This window comes from Nicotiana sylvestris, chromosome 8 (assembly GCF_000393655.2).
Source record: "Nicotiana sylvestris chromosome 8, ASM39365v2, whole genome shotgun sequence".
Taxonomy (NCBI): domain Eukaryota; kingdom Viridiplantae; phylum Streptophyta; class Magnoliopsida; order Solanales; family Solanaceae; genus Nicotiana; species Nicotiana sylvestris.
The window spans coordinates 224,402,770-224,423,780 of NC_091064.1; the positions used below are offsets into that span (position 1 = coordinate 224,402,770).

The window sequence follows — 21,011 nt, forward strand, 5'->3', positions numbered from 1 at the left end:
GGATACACGCGCAACGCGCGTACCCTATGACTAGTACTATATTAAAAGCACGAAGGACCTTAGAGAAATGTCGTTCGCCTTTTTTACCCTTTAAAAATAAATTTAGCATTGGACATAGTAGTAATTTAACTATTTTTATAATATTTAGGAATTTGAATTCAAGTAGAATCTTACATATTAAAACCTTCCTTATTTAACATACAATATATGGAATATAATATTTAGGATTTTAAAATTAATTAATTCTACCTAATAAAAACTTTTTCAAATTAAAACTATTACAAGAAACCTTAAATCATTAACGTGGTGGTAAACAAAAACACTTTTTTATGAGGTGTATTTTGAATCCAAGTTTATGTGACATTCAAATATTCAATCAGATAATAAATATAGTTGATTTTATTCGGTTGAATATTTCAATAATTCGTAGGCAAAACAATAGCATTTTGGTCCGGACTAGAATATGTTGAGCATTGTGGTAAGTTTACTCATTCGTATAATGTTTATTTATTTTACAAATTAAAATTAGAATCTATAGCTCATTATTCACATTTTAGTATTCTTGTGAAGGATAAAAGGAAATCAAGGTTCAATATATGTGGTTTTTGCTTTAACTTTTTCATTCATATTTTCGTTCAATTGTTTATGTTTATTTTATTAATTAGTTGACGTGTATACATATGTTTGAGTATTATATATATCTCACTACAATTATGATGTTCGTCTAATTCTTTTATGGTATAGGTGTTGTAGGATCAAATTAATAATGAAGAAAAGGATTGGATGATGAGAAGAAAGACAACCAAAAAAAAGAAGAAGAATAAGTATAGTTAGAATCAAGCAACCAAGAGTAATAATAATAACAATAAGGAATTAAAAGCACGAAGGTCTTTAGCGAAATATCGTTCACCTTTTTTTATCTTTTAAGAATATATTTATATTGGACAAAATAGTAACTTTACTTATTTTCTTTATATGCAGGAATAATCATTAATTATTTTTCTAATATTAGGGACAAACATTTAATTAATAGCCTAATATTTAGGACTTTGATATGAAAAATTATATAATTATCTTTTTGTTGTGAAATTTTTTGTATAAGAGTCCTTGATGTGCTCTATTTATTTTTTTTAAGTTTTAGGTTTAGTGTTGTTTATTTTCTTTTTCTTTTCAATTTTCTTCGTATAAGTTATGTAATTTGATTATACAATGAGCTAGAATAATTTACTCATTTTCTAATCTGTTTAAAATAATTCATATAGTATTTATTATAAATTAAAAGATTAAATCAGTTGCATTTTATTTTTGTAAAAAAAAATTATTATTTTCTATCAATTTGTTAATCCTGTTTGAGTCTTCTAAAATGAACTAAGGAATAACTTTTCAAAATAATTCTTAAGTTTTCAAGGATTATATGTGATTGCTGAAATTGAAAAAGAAGCATGATAACTTATGAATTTAAAATGATTGAATTAAAAAATTAAAATAAATTTTTAGTTAAATATATTGACTAATGATTGAGAACTTGTACGAAGATTCATCATTTTAGGAAAAATTAACTTTTATTTTATCACTCAAACATAATATTTTAATGTATTATTTATATAGTATTTTATAGTTCTTTCTTATTGAGATAGTGTACACGCGCAAAGCGCGTATCGTAAGACTAGTTGTGACTTAAATTCCTCTGATAGTAACCCATGTATAATTAATAATTGTCAATTTCTTTGATACTTCCAAATTCTCTTTTTTAACTTCAACTTCAAAATCTCCTTCTTTTTTTTGGTTGATGCATGTGTACTAAATAGTGATTTTGAATCATTTTAGACCTTCAATAAATATGTGTCATGCTATATTGAAAAATAATTCGTTGCACTGTGTAGGAATATTTTTCTGTGGGATAAATCATTCTCTATCAAAAAATATAAATGAAGAGTAAATTTTGAAAAGAAAAATCTAGATGAAACTAATTAGGAAGTCCAAATAGGAATTAAAAGGGAAAATTTTGAGGAATGTTTGTATTAGCGACATAAATCGCACTCGACATTTCATAATCTCATTCAACAAACGCGAGTAATAAGCCGCAACCAACGATTGCGACTTATAAATGGCTGGCAACTTATCACCTGTATTTTTGAGGGCTTCGTCTTTATCCTTATCTTGTACCCTACAAATGCCTTTTGCATATTAGCACACCATTGAAACTGACAGAGCCAAAAATGCATGTTTTGCGGGAAAATTCCAAATAGTGCAACTTTTGAACAAACATACGATGGTTAAAGTAGCAACAAGGAAAGGACGTAAACCTAAAATGATGTCCAAAAGCATAATTATTCACTGTAGATGTTTGTTTTACCAACCAAAGAAAAAGTAGATTTTGAATCTAATCAACAAACTATCAGTTTTCCAAATTATTTCTAAACTTTGTTTAATAGCATTTAGGTTTGTGCAGCTTAACGTAACATCACCATTCAAGGAAATAAATACCAACTAGTTTGATTTTTAAAAAATACAGCTAGCGGGTATACACTACACTTCCCTAAATATAAGACCATAAGATAGAAAAAACTAAGGAACACCTTCAGAAGTTTAACTGGTTTGATGCCACGAAAAAGTAAACTTTTAAAACGATAATAGATACAAAATTATGTCACAAGTGAACTAATAAGAAAGGAGAGAAATGAAATTATGTCAGGCATCGACCAGCTTGAGGGATGCTCGAGAAGCTATAAGCATTATTGAATACATTCATGGTCACATTGATTGATATATGTTACAAAATTACAACTTAATTTTGCAATTCAGATTACAACATAAACTAAGCATCTACAATTAAAATGGATGGAAGTGAATCCCCAACCCCCACCCTCACCCTCTGCCTTCCTCTCCCGGCCGAGCCTTCTCCGCGATCTTCTATATCTAAATAAATAATCCCTTTCATTGGAAGATGTGAATCTGCACAAGAAGCTTGTTTTCAGCTCGTACTCATCAAACAAATGAAGAAACTATCTATCCACTGGTTATTTTGCTTATTGTCACTTGGAGATGGCTTCTTCCATATGAGCTATTCAACTAGGACAAGCGCATGATTCAGCGACATAAGAATAGTACAGTCTGCCTCTTCCTATACCTTTACCTGCAAAAGCGAACGACATTGATAAAATCCATCAAGGCATTTACCTGCGAGAGAAGATTTCAAAACTGTCGGCTATAGCAACATCAAATAGACACCTGAATATACACAGTGTTTACACTTGAAAAGTATCATTTGGCATCACGATTCCAATTCTCTTCTGTCCCCATCCTCTCCGCAATTTGACATGGCATTTAACCGCTGTTGCAACTGGTAGCAGATGAGAAATCATTGTTAATAAATGAGCAAACACTGAGATACTGTTAATAAACCTCTTCCGTTCGTCCGTCCCTCCCTACTTTCTTTCAATTGTTGTTACTTTAGGCCTAGCTTTTGAACCTGAACTTCATCAAGTAAAAGAGATATCTCCACGCCATTGGTGTTCTTTTAGTTATTATTATTATTTATGAAAACATTCCCCATAATTGCTTTTTCTCATGTTTGGGAGGAAAAGAAATGTTTTAAGAATTTTGGAGACAATAAGCCCAGTGAAATCCCACAAGTGGGGTCTGGCGAGGGTGAAGTGTACGCAGACCTTACCCCAACCTAATGAAGGTAGAGAGGCTGTTTCCGTAAGACCCCCGGCTAAAAAGAAGTGAAGTCATATTTTTGCAACAATCCTTCTTTGGGAAAGGTCAGGAAACTGAAAGAAAATGATTATAAAGAATTGTTTTGCCCTCCTCTTCTCCTTCAACTCACCCAATTGGTACTCGCAACCTTAGAAAGCTGTGCATTTTCTTTTCTCCTTCCCTCTTTTACTTTTTTCTGGTCCTATTGTCCAGAAAGTAGTAAATGTATGTATAACCACAATAGACCTCTTGTTATCCATTCCTCCTTTCTTCAATCCAATTAAAATTAGAGAGACCTTTGCATTGAAGAAACTGAGGGTGCACTTACCTGCCAGTATTTTAATTTTTCTGCAGTTAATTCATCTGTCAAATTAATCATCCTGCAAAGTAGAGAGAAGATCAGTTCTTCAATTAAATATTGTACATGGAACTGAGAGAAGCATGACCACAGTTGATTTGTGTGTGCAGCGGGCTAACCTAGCCTGAAGCTCAGATATTTTGACTAGCAATAGCTTCTCCCTCTCAGAAACAGCTGCTTCAACCTGCAAAACAAAACAGTCTTGATCAAAACAAATGGTTACCATGTGATAAAAGACAAAATACGCCAATAACATTTGGGTTGTGTACCAAGTAGTACTGGGGGCATCCCAATGATGTCAGATGCACAAGATGAATACTTTAACAGTGTTAAACACTAGAATTCCCATGAAATTATCAGCAGCAACCAATAATATATTTTATTTACTTTCTAGTCTCTATGGAGTAAGGCTAGAGAAAACGAGGCAAAAGATAATAGAAACACCTTGTGATGAGATCATAGATGACAGGAACAAATGGAGTATTGGTTACCGATACGGCAATTAAACGGGTTAAAAAGAAACACATATGTTAGATATGTACATAATAGAGTCTTGTCCCACATTGGAATAGGAGTAGTATGTCCTTGTATAGTATAGCTATAAATAAGGACCTCTTGTATTGTATTGAACACACAATATCAACATATCATATTTTCTCCCGTGCCTTCTCACATGGTATCAGAGCTATCGTGAGAGATTTATCGCTGTGCATAAATTCCAGCGATTCCGGGAAGTGAAATCAGTCACCGGAACCCTTTTTTCCGGCGATCTTTCAAAGTTGTTTTGTGTCTGCTTTGTCTCGGTCAATGTTGTGCAAAATCCAACACTACCACAAGAGTTGTCACTGTCCGGCGACCAAACCCCAGTGAAAATCTCCGGCGGTACTGTAGCTGTCGGAAGAAACTTTTCCGGCGAAGTTCCGACGTCACGTGGGCCACCTTGCGGCCATTTTTTGGCGACAACTCTTCAGGAAAGATTGTTCCCCTTGCAATTCCGAGCCTACCCATCCAGATTACACCAAATTTCGACTACTTTTATATTTTTCCGACGTGAACAGTGATTTTAGAAGTGGACGGCCGACCATTTCTTAAAAAAGTTTCTTCAGAACAGTTGGGTCATCTGGTAATTCCAATCCTACCCCTACTGTTTTTATTTCATTCCGACTACTTTGAATTTTTTTCCGGCTGCTACAGTATTTCTAGCGTGAATAGTGTTTTCCACGCAACAGTGTTAAGTTGCCGGCGCAGAAACAGTGTTTTCTTAGCGATTTCTTCAGTTTTCCCAAAGGAATTACTAATTTCCACTATTTCAAGTTAACCCTACTACTATTAATTGTAGCGACATGGGAACCGATACTTCGAATAGTCGGATGGTTTCTTTAGCGGATTATTTTGAGTTTCTTCATTACAAAGCAGGTAAGCAGACATCTTCTAAGATAGCTTCCGTTGTTCAAACAGGTAATAGCGTGACTTGTGTCTCTCAATCTTCATCCTCTAAGTCTTGGGTGATTGATTCAGGTGCATCGGATCATATTTCTGGTAACAAATCTCTTTTCACTACTATTTCGTATTCTCAATCTCTTCCAAGAGTCACAATGGCCAATGGGTCTCAAACCATGGCAATTGCAATAGGTCAAGCAAGCCCAATTCCTTCCTTACCTTTAGATTCAGTTCTTTATGTCCCTAATAGTACTTTTAATCTCATAGTTGTTAGTCGCCTAGCCAAATCACTTAAATGTGCCGTTTTATTTCTTGATGATCATGTTTTTATACAGGAACGCAGTACAGGGAGGATCATTGGTACCGGACGTGAATCAAATGGACTTTATTACCTTATCCTTGCTAAATCACATGGACTCACATCTTGTCTTCCATCACCAACTTGTCTTGCTACTAATTCATCAGCTTTATTACATAAACGGTTGGGACATACCAGTTTATCAAAACTTCAGAAAATGGTACCTGGTTTATCTCACTTGTCAGTTCTAAAGTGTGAGTCATGTCAGCTCGGTAAGCATACTCGCTCTCATTTCCCTCGACGTATTGATAATCGAGCAGAGTCACCTTTTACTTTAGTCCATTCAGATGTTTGGGGTCTACATTAGGATTCCGCTACTTTGTCAGTTTCATTGATGACTATTCTAGGTGCACCTGGATATTTTTAAGAAAAAATCGATTTGAGTTGTTTTCTATTTTCCAGACCTTTCACGCTGAAATTCAAAATCAATTTGGGATTTCTATTCGCACATTTCGTAGTGATAATGCCCAAGAGTATGTCTTTCCCATTTCAGCAGTTTATGAAATCTCATGGGATTATTCATCAAACATCGTGTCCGTACACATCTCAACAAAATGGGGCAGCTGAAAGAAAGAATATTGAAACTACTCGTACCCTACTCATACAATCTCATGCTCCGTTGCGTTTTTGGGGGATGCATTTCTTACATCTTGCTATCTTATTAATCGTATGCCATCTTCAGCTATCCAGAACCAAGTTCCATTCTCTGTCATGTTTCCCCACTTACCTTTGTTCTCTCTTCCACCCTGTGTCTTTGGAAGCACTTGTTTTGTCCATAACCTTACTCCAGGAACAGATAAGTTAGCTCCCCGTGCTCTTAAGTGCGTATTTCTTGGTTTCTTGAGAACGCAAAAGGGGTATCGATGCTATTCTCCTGACCTCTAGCGATATCTTATGTCCGCCGATGTTACCTTTTTTGAAACCCAATCATACTTCACAGGTCTAGGTAATTACTTAGATATTTCTGAGGTACTACCGGTCTCTTCTTTTGGAGATTTAGTCACTATCTCCCATCCATCTTCCTCTACATCTCCAGCTCCACCATCTATAGCTCTAGTTCCATCCCCTGTAGGTCCAGTTCCTCCACATAATCCAGTTCAACCTTTTGCAGCTCCTCCCACTCTTGACTTATCATCGTCGTCCACATCCAACATCAGGCCCAGGTGATTCACGTCCTACATCAGGTTCTGCACCTACTGCGGACTTGTCTCCTCTTAGTCAACCAATTGGACTCCGCAAAAGTGTACGGTCCACACTTAATCCTAATCCCCACTATGTTGGTCTAAGTTATCATCGTCTGTCATCACCTCATTATGCTTTTATATCTTCTTTGTCCACTGTTTCTATTCCTAAGTCTACAGGTGAGGCACTATCTCATCCTGGATGGCGACAGACTATGATTGACGAGATGTCTGCTTTACATGCGAGTGGTACTTGGGAGCTTGTTCCTCTTTCTGCAGGTAAGTCTACTGTTGGTTGTCGTTGGGTTTATGCAATCAAAGTCGGTCCGGATGGCCAGGTTGATTGGCTTAAGGCTCGTCTTGTTGCAAAAGGATATACTCAGATTTTTGGGCTTGATTATAGTGATACTTTATCTCCCGTGGCTAAAGTAGCATCTGTTCGTCTTTTTTTGTCCATGGTTGTTGTACGTCATTGGCCTCTTTATCAGTTAGATATTAAGAATGTTTTTCTCCACGGTGATCTTGACGAGGAAGTTTATATGGAGCAACCACCTGGTTTTGTTGCTCGGGGGGAGTTTAGTGGTTGTGTATGCAGATTGCGCATGTCACTATATGGTTTGAAACAGTCCCCTCGAGCCTGGTTTGATAAGTTCAGCACAATTATTCAGGAGTTCGGCATGACTCGTTAGGGAGGCTGATCACTCTGTGTTTTATCGGCTATCTGCTCCGAATTTGTGTATTATCTGGTGGTTTATGTTGATGATACTGTTATTACTGGCAACGATCAGGATGGTATTACTAATCTGAAGAAACATCTCTTTGAGCACTTCCAAACTAAGGATCTGGGCAGTCTGAAGTATTTTCTAGGTATTGAGGTTGTTCAGTCTAGCTCAGGTATTGTTATTTCACAGTGGAACTATGCCTTAGACATTCTTGAGGAGACTGGAATGATGGGTTGCAGACCTACTGACTCTCCTATGGATCCGAATGCTAAGCTTCTGCCTGGACAGGGGGAACCTCTTAGAGACCCTACGAGATATAGGAGGTTGGTTGGAAAATTGAATTACCTCACAGTGACTAGACCTGACATTTCTTTTCCGGTGAGTGTTGTAAGTCAGTTTATGGATTTTCCCTGTGATAGTCACTGGGATGCAGTTGTTCGTATTCTTCAGTATATAAAGTCAGCTCCAGGCAAAGGATTACTATTCGAAGATCGAGGCCACGAGCAGATTGTTGGGTACACAAATGCTAACTGGGCAAGATCACCTTTTGAAAGACGATCTACATCTGGATATTGTGTTCTAGTAGGAGGTAATTTGGTCTCGTGGAAGAGCAAGAAACAGAATGTAGTTGCTTGATCTAGCGCCGAAGCCGAATATCGGGCCATGGCTATGGCAACGTGTGAGTTAGTTTGGGTCAAGTAGTTGCTCAAGGAGTTAAAGTTCGGAGAAATCAGCAGGATGGAACTAGTGTGTGATAACCAAGTTGCTCTTCACATTGCGTCAAATCTGGTGTTCCATGAGAGGATTAAACACATTGAGATCGACTGTCACTTTGTCAAAGAAAAAATACTTTCAGGAGATATTGTTACAAAGTTTGTCAAGTCGAATGATCAACTAGCAGATATTTTCACTAAGTCTCTTACTAGTTCTCATATTAGTTACATGTGTAACAAGCTCGGTACATATGATGTGTATGCACTGGCTTGAGGGGAAGTGTTAGATATGTACATAATGTAGTCTTGTCCCACATTGGAATAGGAGTAGTATGTCCTTATATAGTATAGCTATAAATAAGGACCTTTTGTATTGTATTGAACACACAATATCAATATATCATATTTTCTCTCGTGCCTTCTCACAACATAAATATATATTTTATTTATTAGCCGAGACACACATATAACAATTCTAGGTTATGAAAAACATCTGCTCAAGTAGGACAAGTCCACCATCCAAATAATACATCAGACTGTATACATGTGCGCAGACATACAGTAAAATCTCCTCTTATTAACTCTTTTTTTTCTAAAACAAGATATCCCCGGGAGCTAGTGGGGCGCTGTTCAGAACTCGACGGATAATGGACTGGTCGCTCAACCCTTCTCCACTTAAATACCAAGCTTCTATTTGCGACAGGCTTCAAACTGATGTGCGCCTAACCTACACATCATGTGTTGCGCTCTTACCATTAGGTAATCTCCTCTTTATTATCAATACTCAGTTTATTTACTTCTTGTCTATCTCACTTCTAATATAAACAGTTGAATGTACAAAATTCTTTATCCAGAAAATTCCGTCAAGCACATATTCCAATTTCTCAAGAGTTAAGCAATAATAGTTGGTGAACTCCTGAAGTTTGATTTCTGTGTGTAGTTTACTTGAAACAAACTAACAAGAAACATGAAGAAAACCAGATGGCCGAGGCATCCTATTGTCAATCAAGATATGATAAATAGATTATAAATCAAAATTTCAGCATCCTTATGAACCGACTATATAGGTACAGTGTCTCAGATGGAAGAATGATTCAGCACAACGATCATTAAAGAAAGATTTTGATAGGGAGAAAGGTAAGAAACAAATGGGTAACTGAAGCAGAATGAGGACAAAGATTGAGCAAGTTGCAAATGATTTCTCCAAGTCCACTAAGGTTTCAAGGACCTATTGCATGGTAATTGGCAGGAAGCACAGCAGGCACAAGGAAATTCTACCAAACAATTTAGGAGCTTAGTATTATCAGTATGGTGTATATCAAATAAAGGACAGTCTTAAAATAGGAGTAGTTTCATATATTCTACACAATAATTTTCATAGCATGAACACAACCTCATAGGTTTGCTGTCCTGTAAGATGCATTGGAAAAACTTGAAATGCGTACAATACACTTAATGGAGCTCCACATAAACATCTACAGCTTCTAAATTCTTAAAGCTAACATATATTCAAAGCAAAGACATGTACTTACAGTTCCGTTGTTCTCTGGGCGCTGTACGGGAGGTAACTTTCCATTTTGAGAAGCTGAGATAGAATAAGAGATTTCAATTAAGTAAACCTGAATCCATGTTACTATTGGTATACATGTTTCTTTACATAAGGACGCTAGACATTTCTTTCTTGTTTACTTACAATCTCCTGCCTCAGATAGTTGCAAGCTACTCAATAGATTTACAATGAGATCCTGATAACAAAAGCAGTAGAAATAAAAAGTTAGAAGAAGCAGAGAAATAGAATTGAATTAGTGACACTTGTCCCCATTTCCTTTCTTGTTTTTGTTTTGTATGGAGGGAGGGGGAGTAATCTTGCATCCCTACCATACACCGATGTCTTACCTGCTGGATTGACGTCTGTTGAAAAAGATTTTGTAGGTGAGGCATGAGAATTGAAGCAGGAACATTATTAAGGCCAAGATCCTTCGGTGGTTGACAGGATGGCTGAAAATTGATCAAAAATATAGTATTATTAGGTCAATTTGTTCTTCGTATTTCACTGCTCTTTTCACTTGGTTAAGACAAAATAGCCCATTAAGGTGGGGCTCAAATGTTGTAACATATTCCATCATTTAACTACAGTAGTAAAGAAAGGGAGAATACACACACCGTCTGTTTAGATTCGACCAGCCATTCTCCAACACTAGCAGACTTCCTAAGTGGCGATCCCTGGGAATCACAGAAATCTTGTGTCAAAGATACTATAAGAATGAACCATTGTGTTCTTTTGAATCAAAAGGCAACACTACACCACTTACTTGGGAAGATCGTCGAGGAACTGTACATAACGGAATATCCTAACATACATATTTAAGTTAGCCAGTAGTCACCTAGAAGAAAGAGCATGTAAAAATATGATTTACCTTTACAAGATCTACATTTTCCGATGTTACAGAAAAACGGCCTTTTATTTGAACCAAGTTCGGCTTTGACTTGTCATCCAAAGAATCTTTGAATCCTGAACAGATAAAAATTATAATTACTGCAAAGCCCTTAGTTAGGATGTCACCTAGATTTTCCCTATAAACCAATAGTCACACACAATAGCAAAATGAACTTGTCTTGAGAGCATTAATACCCCCAGATGATTTAATTGGAGCTGATAAACTATTTCCTGAAGCTCGGTTAGGAAGCATTAAGGGGCCACTAAAGCTGGGTGCTCTTCGCACTTGATGAGCTTTATCTCCTGGTTGCTGGTTTTCAATTTCAGTTCTGCAAGAGAAACATTAGTTACCTCACTGAAAGTTCCCATTTTGACAGCAATTGTCCAGACAAACGAATAATCTCATACTTCGATGTGCAAATGCTCCAAGAAAACACAATGAATTACAATGTAGAATGATTTCGGTGTATTTGGATTATTTCATACACCGAAATTAGCCTATATAAAATGTATTCAACACACTAATTTTAGAGAAAATGCCAGTGAGAATTCCTTCTCTCATGGAAATCTTTTCATTCCAACGAAGTAACAATCTAAGAAAAGAAATCTGGCACCTGCCAGATAGATGGTAGAGAGACCAAGTCTGAGCTTTCGATTCTTACCAATTCCTTTTCACCCCGCAGCTGAATATGGACTGAAGGGAAAGGCTATTTGATTCCTGAATATTAATGAAGCTTCATATTTCAAGTTGTTTTGGTGCAATGTTTTTTTTTAATATGGTAAAGTAATTTATTGATATTGTACCAAGATGGTACACAATGATGTTTTGATGCAACGTTTTTCTTCTGATAAGTTGTCTGGGTGCAATGTAAGATACAGCGGAATAAGAAAGCAATGAGTCGTAGCAAACCTTTCAGAGTTCCGAGCTCTTTCTGATGCCGAGTGACTTAGTACAACACCAGCCATAAGTGGTCCACTCTGACTTTGACGAGCTTTTGGTGTTTGAGTTCTATTCTTGACCGGCAAAGCATCCTTCTCTGAGGTTAGGGGAGGCAACTCTGTTTTTGATGCGTTCTTCTTTAGTCCATTTTTCTCCCAATGATCAGAATCCAGTTGACTACTTTCCAGATCTTTTCCATTCTTGATCTCATATTCAGCTAATGGCACTTCACCAACACTTTCTTGCTCACTGGAAAAAATGTATCAACGAGAATTCAATTGAGATTATAATACTCCAAGGCCTACTTTGACCAAAAACAAAATTTTAATTAGTGGCTCACATAATCATAGCCCATGCATTATTATTACCTACGTTATCATATTTTAGTGATGATGACAAAACCATTATTAATATTCTCTCCAGGGGAGATCAGTTTAAAAACATATGCTGATGTTTTTGATCTTCTGATCATAGCCCATGCATAATCATTACCTGCATTACCATATTTTGGTGATGATGACAAACCCTTATTAACATTCTCTCCAGGGGAGAGCAGTTAATTTTCATTACATACGCTGATGTTTTTGTTCCTCCGAAGAAGACAAATTATTACGTTGAGAACATCTGGTTGGTACTTGGTTCCACAGGAAAAAATATTCTCTCCAGAAGAGAGGACATCATGGATAAACTTCAAAAACATCAATATGGAATCTCAGAACAAATTTAACAAGAAAAAACACATACATCCTGCACCTCTATTTTTATGACATGCTTAGTTATTTGGGGCATTCCAAAATATTTGACAACATTCAGAAAGATAAATATTTTACAGCATTTATAATACAGATTTAGTTAATTATGCAAATTTTGAACTTTAACATGATGCTTCCTGAATCATGCTAATTTTCAGGCATTACTTTAATATTTTATTACATCAATACAACATGCTTTAAGTTATATCAACAACTTAAACACACATCCAGAAAATACGGCTATTTAAAATGAGGAGGAGTACAACATTTGGTCTCAAGATGGTTTAACCCGTTCTAACCCTAAAAGTACAAGGAATTCAACTCTTTAAAACTTTGGAATTCAGAACAAGGAGTCAGATCCCCCCTTGCAAAATAACAGCTACTAATTTGATATCTTTCTACGACAATTTTTTTGTGCCTGGACAAAAAGAGTGACACGTATACCTGGCAATCGAATCTTTTCTTGGGATCTGTTTTCCAGCATATGGGGATGCAATAGGTTTTTCCTGCAAATAGAAGAAGAATTCATGTACGGGATGATAATGGCTAAAGAAAAAAAAAGGATAAATATAGATCTAGGCCCATATTAATAGCTTGAAAATAGACTAGAAAACTATATCAAAAGACTGCCAAAGACCTTGTAGTTCATATAAGCTTTCATGGCTTCATCTTCTTCCTTAATTTCTTGTATATCGTCATCGTCATGTACCTGCCACAGCAAATGTCAAACCAATTCAAATTTGGGATGGCAAAAATCATGGAGCAGAAGTGAACGAGTATCTTTATCAGACACAAAGAGACCTCTCTCACATACATACCAGTGAAGCTTGAAGCTTCAAATCCTCCAGATCAAAGTTCCAGGCGCTAACTCCCCGTTGGTATTCACTCTGTGAAGAACAAAAAGTTAAAACAGAAGGAAAAAATTTAAAGAAGGCAACTCCTGATTATGTTCACTCTCAGATGCTACAGATAAAGAAAATTGAAAAGAATAAGATTGGCCTACAGGCACAAAGTAGACATGCAAAAGAGAAAAAAGATGAAGGAAAATACTTTACTTGCTTTTATAAAAAAAAATAGCCATAGACACAATGCATGCAAGTAGCAACAATTTCAGCTAGGAATGTAAATACATAATTTGAGTACATCATCACCATCCTTTTTGTTTTTTCTTTAGAAACGTGAAGTACATCATCAACATAATATCCCTCTCCAAAGTCCAAAGATCGAAATTGTAGAAGAAGAGAAAGTATAGAATTTTCTAAAAGAATAAAAGAACCAACAGAATGAAGTTGACAGATACAATTAGCCAACTGTATTCTCTAAGCAAGTGTATATTTGTATCTGAGATTTTCATGGAATGCATAAAGTTCAAAGGAGCAAAATGGAGATCCAAAGTTCTGGAATTCATAATTGAGTGGCTGACTAAATTTTCTTATCAAAGATGGAAAACCAATTCTGGACCATATAGATACATCACTCTTTGGACATTTTCGCTCACTGAAGAATAGCATTGTAGCTACTGCAACAAATAAATGCACGAAAATATAGATGGTATAACCATTGCGCACTAATGAACAATGTCATTGACAGGACAATTGCATCAAACCTGTGACAATGCTTCCTGCTCGGAAGAAGGCATTTTCTTCAAAGCTAGCTGTGCAGCATCTTTAAGCTGCAATGATTTCATCAAGCAACATTAAACAATGCTAATAGGAAAAATAATGAACCCTTAGAACAATCCTCTTATGAAATACCTGGAGGGCTTTAACTCGATGCCAAAGTGGTGGCAAGTCAGCAAAAAGTTTCTTTACAGAAAGCTCTGGAGGCTTGGCATTTTTGAAAAAAGAATGCTTCAACAACTTCTCAGCTGTTGGCCTTTTATTTTGATCTTTCACCAAGCACATTGCAACCATTTCCTTGAATGACTGTTACGACAAGTAAAAACTCTTTTTCATTTCCATACATGACCACAAGATAAAGACTGAAGCTCATAGCAAAGCAACATATTCAAATATCTTCAATGTACATATGTAAATGAAACTGGCAATAAGCAATACCAGTACCTTAGAGAATTTTTTGTCTCGGTCATAATCAAGTCCAGGAGGGGCATTCTGTATTGTCATCAGTAGAACCTGTGGCAAGAGAGCAGAGGGTAACTTAAAATAATGCATACTCAAGCACAAAGCTAAAATATTATTGTTGAACCCTCTCGGAAATGAGTATATACCTTCATTGGAGGGTACTTTGAAAATGGTGCATGACCATGAGCCAACTCCAGGGCAGTTATTCCAAGTGACCAAATGTCAGCCCTGTAGAAGGAAGAAAATTAATGTCTCTTGCAACAATTATAATAATATTCCCAGTAACACTGTATAAGTAAACCAACACATCACCCAGACAAGAACAAAATGTAGACAATTCAGAATTCTCATCTTAGGGCCTGTTGATAACTTTTTTTTCTTCTAAGCACTTAACCAGACCAATTTTAAGTGATAACAATTTAGACTTCTTTATACCATAAACAAAAAATCACTTAAAACTTTAAATGCCACCTAAAATATTTTACGAATTTCAAGTGAAACAAAGTCTAGTTATCACTGAAGTCTGAAAGACCACATATCCAAAAGCAAGTTTCATGAATAAAAATGCTTACATCATTTCTTCAGGCATGATGGATGCTTCATCATTACAACATAAATAAGTCTACATAAACTCTAGCTAGCATTATCTAGTGACAAAATTAATATACTTCCAGTTATAGTTTCAACAAATATTCAAGAGGATATTTGAGATTTGAATTCAGAGACAGGATTAAAATACATAAACTTAATACCCTTCAGCATGAAAATTTACAACAACAACAACCCAATATAATCCCACAAGTGGGGTCTGGGGAGGGTAGGATGTACGCAGCCTTACCCCTACCCTAGAAGGGCAGAGAGACTATTTCCGATAGACCCTCGGCTAAAGTCAGCATGAAAATTTCAATAACTAAAATCAACCAATGATACAATTTCAGTCAGAATTCAGACTTCAGCTTTGTCAAATAGCTCTCAATCAACCACTAAATGAATATTTACATCATATCATATGAAACCATCAAGACCTTACTCACGATAAAGAAAACTCACTTGAAATCATATCCAGTTCCAGGCTGCAGAACTTCTGGTGCCATCCTACAAAATAAAAGTAGTTGATAGACATGTAAAACACGAAACGATTCCATAGAAACAAATACTGATGAGTGGAAATTGACCAAAAGGATGCTTATATGCTCACCAGCACGGAGTTCCTACAAAGGTATTCCTAGACCGCTGTCTATCACCACTGTCAAACATGCATGCTGAAACACCAAAGTCCCCCAGCTTTACTATCCCATTAGTATCCAGCAAGATATTCCCAGCCTGCAATGAGAAAAAAGTGGTACAGAAACCACAAATATTGCAAATTTGAGGATCAGCGACAAGGGAACATCAGTTTTAACAAACCTTAACATCTCGATGGATGTGCCCATGTCGATGGAGATATTCCAAAGCCTTGAGAGTTTCCTTCAACATAGAACAAATAGCGGATTCTTCGAATCCATCTGGATATGCTATCTTCATGAGATGCAGACAAGAACCCTCAGCCATGAAGGGCATCACCACCCAAAGGTAGCTATCAACAACAAACGAACAGAATGACTTTATTACATTAGGATGGTCTATTAAACTCATCGTTTGAGCTTCCCTGCGAATGTCATCCTGTGAAGAAGTAAATTCTTTCAACTGACTATTGCTAAAATAGCAGCATGATAGATCCAAATAGAAGTGCAATTACAAGAACAGTCTTTATAATGTGACACCTCAACTTGTACCTATAAGAAGCCTTCCTTGAGACTTCTACTCCTCAAAAAGGAACAGAAATCACGTCGAGAGAACTTTTCTCAAAAGACTTACAATCTCTCAAAATGCATGCAACCTTAGCTAAAAACAGAACCTTTAAGCAAAAGATCCAAACAATGCGATTAAGGTTTAGTTGTTACTGTCACACTTATATTTTTAGTTTGGATAGATTTGTACGAGTGAGAGACTTAGAAAACATCTAGTTTTAGAGAATGGAGAACCTCTGATTTGTCCTACAAAAGAAATTGTTGAATGGTGGAATAAAATGAGCCTGAATAGAGTAGAACGAATAAAGAGGATTCATATAGTTAATTGATTCCAACTAGTTCCGGGATTTATTGGTTGATATTCGAATATGTTACTCTTTAATTCATAATGCTGTTAATGGAAGAGAATTAGGCCACCTGAAACATATAATGAACCAAATAAGTAAAAATATAGTTTCCCCACTTAAAGAAAATATGAGGTGTTATCCTTCTTTGGGGTTTTTTTTTGTGTGGGGGGGGGGGGGGGAAGGGGGGGAGGGGAATACGCCAACTAAATATATTGTTCCCTAATAACATGGAAAAGAAATTATCTAGCGACATCAGATGCCAACCAGTGACTCCTAGTCAAAAAATTTAATTTAAAATTGGTGGAAGTAGCAATTTGACGGGCTAGTCCTTAACATTCAAATAAGTTGAGTAGTGAATAATGTGTTTTAGCCAAATGAGTCCGTCTTTGTACTCTTCAATCAAAATAAGAGTTTCCTAATTAATTCTCCAATACGGGTTGTTAGCCATGAAAAAGGTGGACACCAATGCCAGGAGGATCCCGTTATAGCGGGCTCGGGAGAAGGCGAGTGTAGTCACCCTTCCCTCCTCAATGGCGAGTGCAGCCAACAACTTCACCAATTTACCAGTAATCCCAAACATGCTCCCACATTCCTACCGAAAATTACAAAAAAGAACAGAAATGTTTAGCCTAACTATTATATTGTTAAATGCTCGTATGAGGCGCGTATAAATTCTAAGACTTAATGGAACAAGAAATAGATAACAAATTGATATATTTTATAAACTTATATTTTTTTTATAAGTAAAGAAAATTATTAGCAATATGATATGTTTTACTTTCCAAAAAAAAAATCCTTTTCAAAGCAATATGATATGTTTTTCTTTTTATAATTTTGGTGTTCGGGCAAGCTTGCGCACAATTCGATTACTCCACCGAGTGCTGCTATCTCCAACCAGTATAGGTACAAAGTCTGCCACTGCCATAGAAAGAATCACCAACTGCTCTTTGTCTTTGTTGGGATTGAATTGTAATCTCCAAAGTGTGCACTTAGTTCATCGACCACTAGGATATGTTAGCAACTTATGGATGAAAATATGTGAGAAACTATGATATGAAATCAGAATTTTAGTACAAAAAGAATATGTCAATACTCTGAATTAGAAACTTGCTTCTAAATCATACATTTACAACTAGATTGAACTTGTTTATATGGCTTTTACTCCGAATATGCTAAGTTATTGTAGTTTCCAATTCTATAGCCCATAAAACTAGTTTTTACATTTATTGTAACTTTATCTTGTAATATAATTTTTCTCACCTGGCCTTACTACGCTAAAAATCATGCTTTACTTGCGCTTTGCGCGGATAAAGTCGAAACCCCACCAAATACTTGGTACCTTTCTTTGTTTTTCGCCTTTGATAACATTGACCAAATAAATTTTGGTGGGTGAACACACGCACACATCAATACAACCCACAACCAGCTAAAATTTAGAACTAAACTGTTGTCCCGAGTATAACAAAGGCATGTACCATCGCTCTCAGTTATTTAAAAAAAAAACAAGGTTATACTCTTTTTTGCAGTGATGTTAGAAGCAACAATTTGAGGTGGTCATGGGGAGGAGTTCCAACTGAAAATGATCGACTACTGAGAAGAGTCAAAATGTACGAAGGGAAAGAACCTATACTTCAAAACACTAGCAATATGCCATAAACAAGAGCAGTCCTTCATGCTATAATCTTGTGAAACTGAAGATGCAAAATGCATGTAGCAGCTTTCCATATGAGCAGGTGTAGGTAGTTCATATGTTATTACCAGGTACTAGTATATAAGTTCAAGAAAACCCTATCTGCCAAAATGAACTAATGTCACAAGTGAAAGAGAAATGCTGGGTGGCACGAAAATTGACCTAGCAGAGAGGGACATGGTTACTTTCGGGGATACTTCCTCTTAAATATTTTCCTCAGGCTGGTTACAGTAAGGGGACTATTAATCGCTTGTACCAGTTCTGTATTTACCTTATTAAGAAGGAAAAGATATTGAAGAATCAATTCATTTCAGAATAATAATTTCAAAAAGATGAAAATTGTGGTGTTCTAATAGTGAGAAAATAGAACAAGAGCTTTATGAGAGAAATCAGCTAACCAAAAAAGAAAACTTTTTTGAATTTTGATAGCTAGCATCCCTTGATAAAATAGAATTAGCGGAGATAGGGATGATGTGGTATCTTGTTGGGAGCTGGGATTTGATAGTATTAGTCGCACGGATCCCATGGGCTTCTCAGATAAAGGTTGATCATAGATGATGTAATTCAAATGAACATTTAAGAAGAGAACTGTTGCAAAGTTTCTTTGTCCATTTCATTGTTGATCAATCTATCACTCGATGCAAGTCGCTGTTATTCTTACTACAAGTGAAGTAAAAACAGCTGTCGCATTGGAAATAAGCCTAGTTAATTGATTATATTTTGTAATCTGATTACACACAAATAAAATCTCGCTCCATATTTCAGTTAGTGCGTTAGTACTGATTTTGTTTCCAGCATTATAAAATTATTGCAGGGACCAATACACGTATAAAATCAGTAAGTTCGTTAAATCAACATCACTTGGAGCTACCAAATAATGAGTCTTGTTACATTAACCGTTGACAAATTACAAGGAATACAAACATTTGACCTATTCAAGTCAAAGAAAACAAGGAAATCACAATTGAAGCCTCGTCCGTTCAACTCTATGATCTCCATAGCCAAATTTGCAATTCTAACCACTCAGATATACTAAAAGTGCATCTAATCCGCAAGTCAAATCAAGTCAAAATCAAATTTTCAATCAGTAAAATTCAAAGCAGAAGAAATAGAGTGGGAAAGGAGAACAAACCAGATTGCTATTACAGCGATCGAGATCCAAGCACTTGACTGCGATGACTTCATTGAAAGGAAGATAGATCGCTCTATAAACAGTTGCACTAGCTCCGTAACCGACTTCTTCTAGAAGCTTGTAATCGTTTGGATTCGCCGAATAATTTCTCGGACCGCCGCCGGCCATCGCCGCTCCGCCCGAAGAAGCAGAAATCGTTTAAGTGTTAGAAAACTGAATTGTATAAAGTCGCCGATTATGGAAAATGGCCGTTAAAGTTGACGGAGAGAATCGGAGATGTATTGGCAGTTGAATGTAGCAGCTTACAGAAGAGCTATTCTATGACAAAATTCCGAATTATTTTTTAGGCTATTATCGGTATTTTCAGATTTTGAGTTTGTTTTACTATTTTGTTTTTCGAATAATATATTTTTTGTCCCTTTTTTTTTCCCTCTAAATTCTAGGCGATAATTTACTGGACGTGCCTGTTGACTACCATGAGAAATGAGATAGAAAAAAGAGAGAAATATATGAAAGGAAGGAGGTGACTGGATATGGGTAACTCGGGTCTGGGTCCGGATCAAAAGTTGGGTGGTGTAGAGACGCTGACGTGGAGACCTGCATCTCTTTGATGACACGTGGATCCTTGCCACGTGCTATGATTAGTGCTAGTGCAGGTTAATCAGCCAAAAGATTAGGGGTTTTAGTGAAATGATAAGCCAAAAGATTAGGGGAGAAATTCAAAAATAGCCAGATTTACAAGTGGTCATTGAAAAATAGTCACGGTTTCAAAAGTAATCGAAATTTAGGCATTTTTCATATAAAGATAAATCTGAACGAAAATATTATTCAAAATTCGAAAAATATTCTACCATAATATACTCTAGTATATTATGCTAGAACTAACTCCAGTATAATATATCGGTCCAGCATAATATGCTGGAAGTTCATACACGGGTGCTCCAATCTCCAATATATTATACTGGAACTTTCTGCGCGTGGGAGTTCTAGCATAATATGCTGGAAATTCATACACATGTGCATCAATCTCTAGTATATTATGCTGGAACTTTCCGTATTGCAGCAAAATAGTGGCTATTATTCAATGACTTTGCAAACGCAGGCTATTTTTTGGTTACCAGTTCGAAAACTGACTAGTCCGTGCTATTTTTACCAAGATTACTCTTTTTTCAAAAATATTTCTATTTGAAAAGCAAAAGGATAGAAGATTTTCATCGATACCGTAATGTCACGATCTGAATTTTTCACCCTCGGGAGTCGTGACGGCGCCTACCAGTGAAAGTTAGGCAAGCCAATTAGTCCAATTATTTAACCATTTTCATTTTTTATCCCTTAGCAATTCCAAAACAACATAACAAAAAAAAACAG

At 36.2% G+C, this 21,011-nt stretch overlaps 1 protein-coding gene across 2 annotated transcripts; it reads right to left on the reverse strand.

The window, feature by feature from the left end:
• Window positions 1-2,580: 2,580 nt before the first annotated feature.
• On the reverse strand, window positions 2,581-20,105 carry LOC104235613 (uncharacterized). Of its 2 annotated transcripts, XM_009789417.2 has the most exons (23): window positions 19,644-20,105; window positions 16,092-16,346; window positions 15,883-16,007; window positions 15,735-15,779; window positions 14,831-14,912; window positions 14,667-14,735; window positions 14,358-14,528; window positions 14,210-14,275; window positions 13,422-13,490; window positions 13,241-13,312; window positions 13,048-13,109; window positions 11,822-12,100; window positions 11,107-11,240; window positions 10,892-10,986; window positions 10,787-10,825; window positions 10,638-10,697; window positions 10,371-10,472; window positions 10,168-10,219; window positions 10,007-10,059; window positions 4,180-4,244; window positions 4,031-4,082; window positions 3,232-3,343; window positions 2,581-3,136 (listed from the first exon to the last, which is right to left on the reverse strand). In XM_009789417.2, exons 1-22 carry the CDS (start codon window positions 19,809-19,811, stop codon window positions 3,275-3,277), a joined length of 2,184 nt encoding a protein of 727 aa, XP_009787719.1. In that variant the 5' UTR covers window positions 19,812-20,105; the 3' UTR covers window positions 2,581-3,136; window positions 3,232-3,274. The 2 variants fall into 2 exon arrangements, with proteins under 2 accessions (XP_009787719.1, XP_009787724.1); XM_009789422.2 differs by lacking the exon at window positions 10,787-10,825.
• Between the last annotated feature and the right edge of the window lie 906 nt (window positions 20,106-21,011).

What these genes read in the sequence shown, in the direction of transcription:
- LOC104235613 (XM_009789417.2), bottom strand. Translation starts at nt 19,811, where the DNA reads ATGGCCGGCGGCGGTCCGAGAAATTATTCGGCGAATCCAAACGATTAC. An exon ending in CAAAGTACCCTCCAATGAAG is followed by an intron (nt 14,736 to 14,830) that starts GTATATACTCAT and finishes CTCTTGCCACAG; the next exon opens with GTTCTACTGATGACAATACA. An exon ending in AAGCTTATATGAACTACAAG is followed by an intron (nt 13,110 to 13,240) that starts GTCTTTGGCAGT and finishes TTCTATTTGCAG; the next exon opens with GAAAAACCTATTGCATCCCC.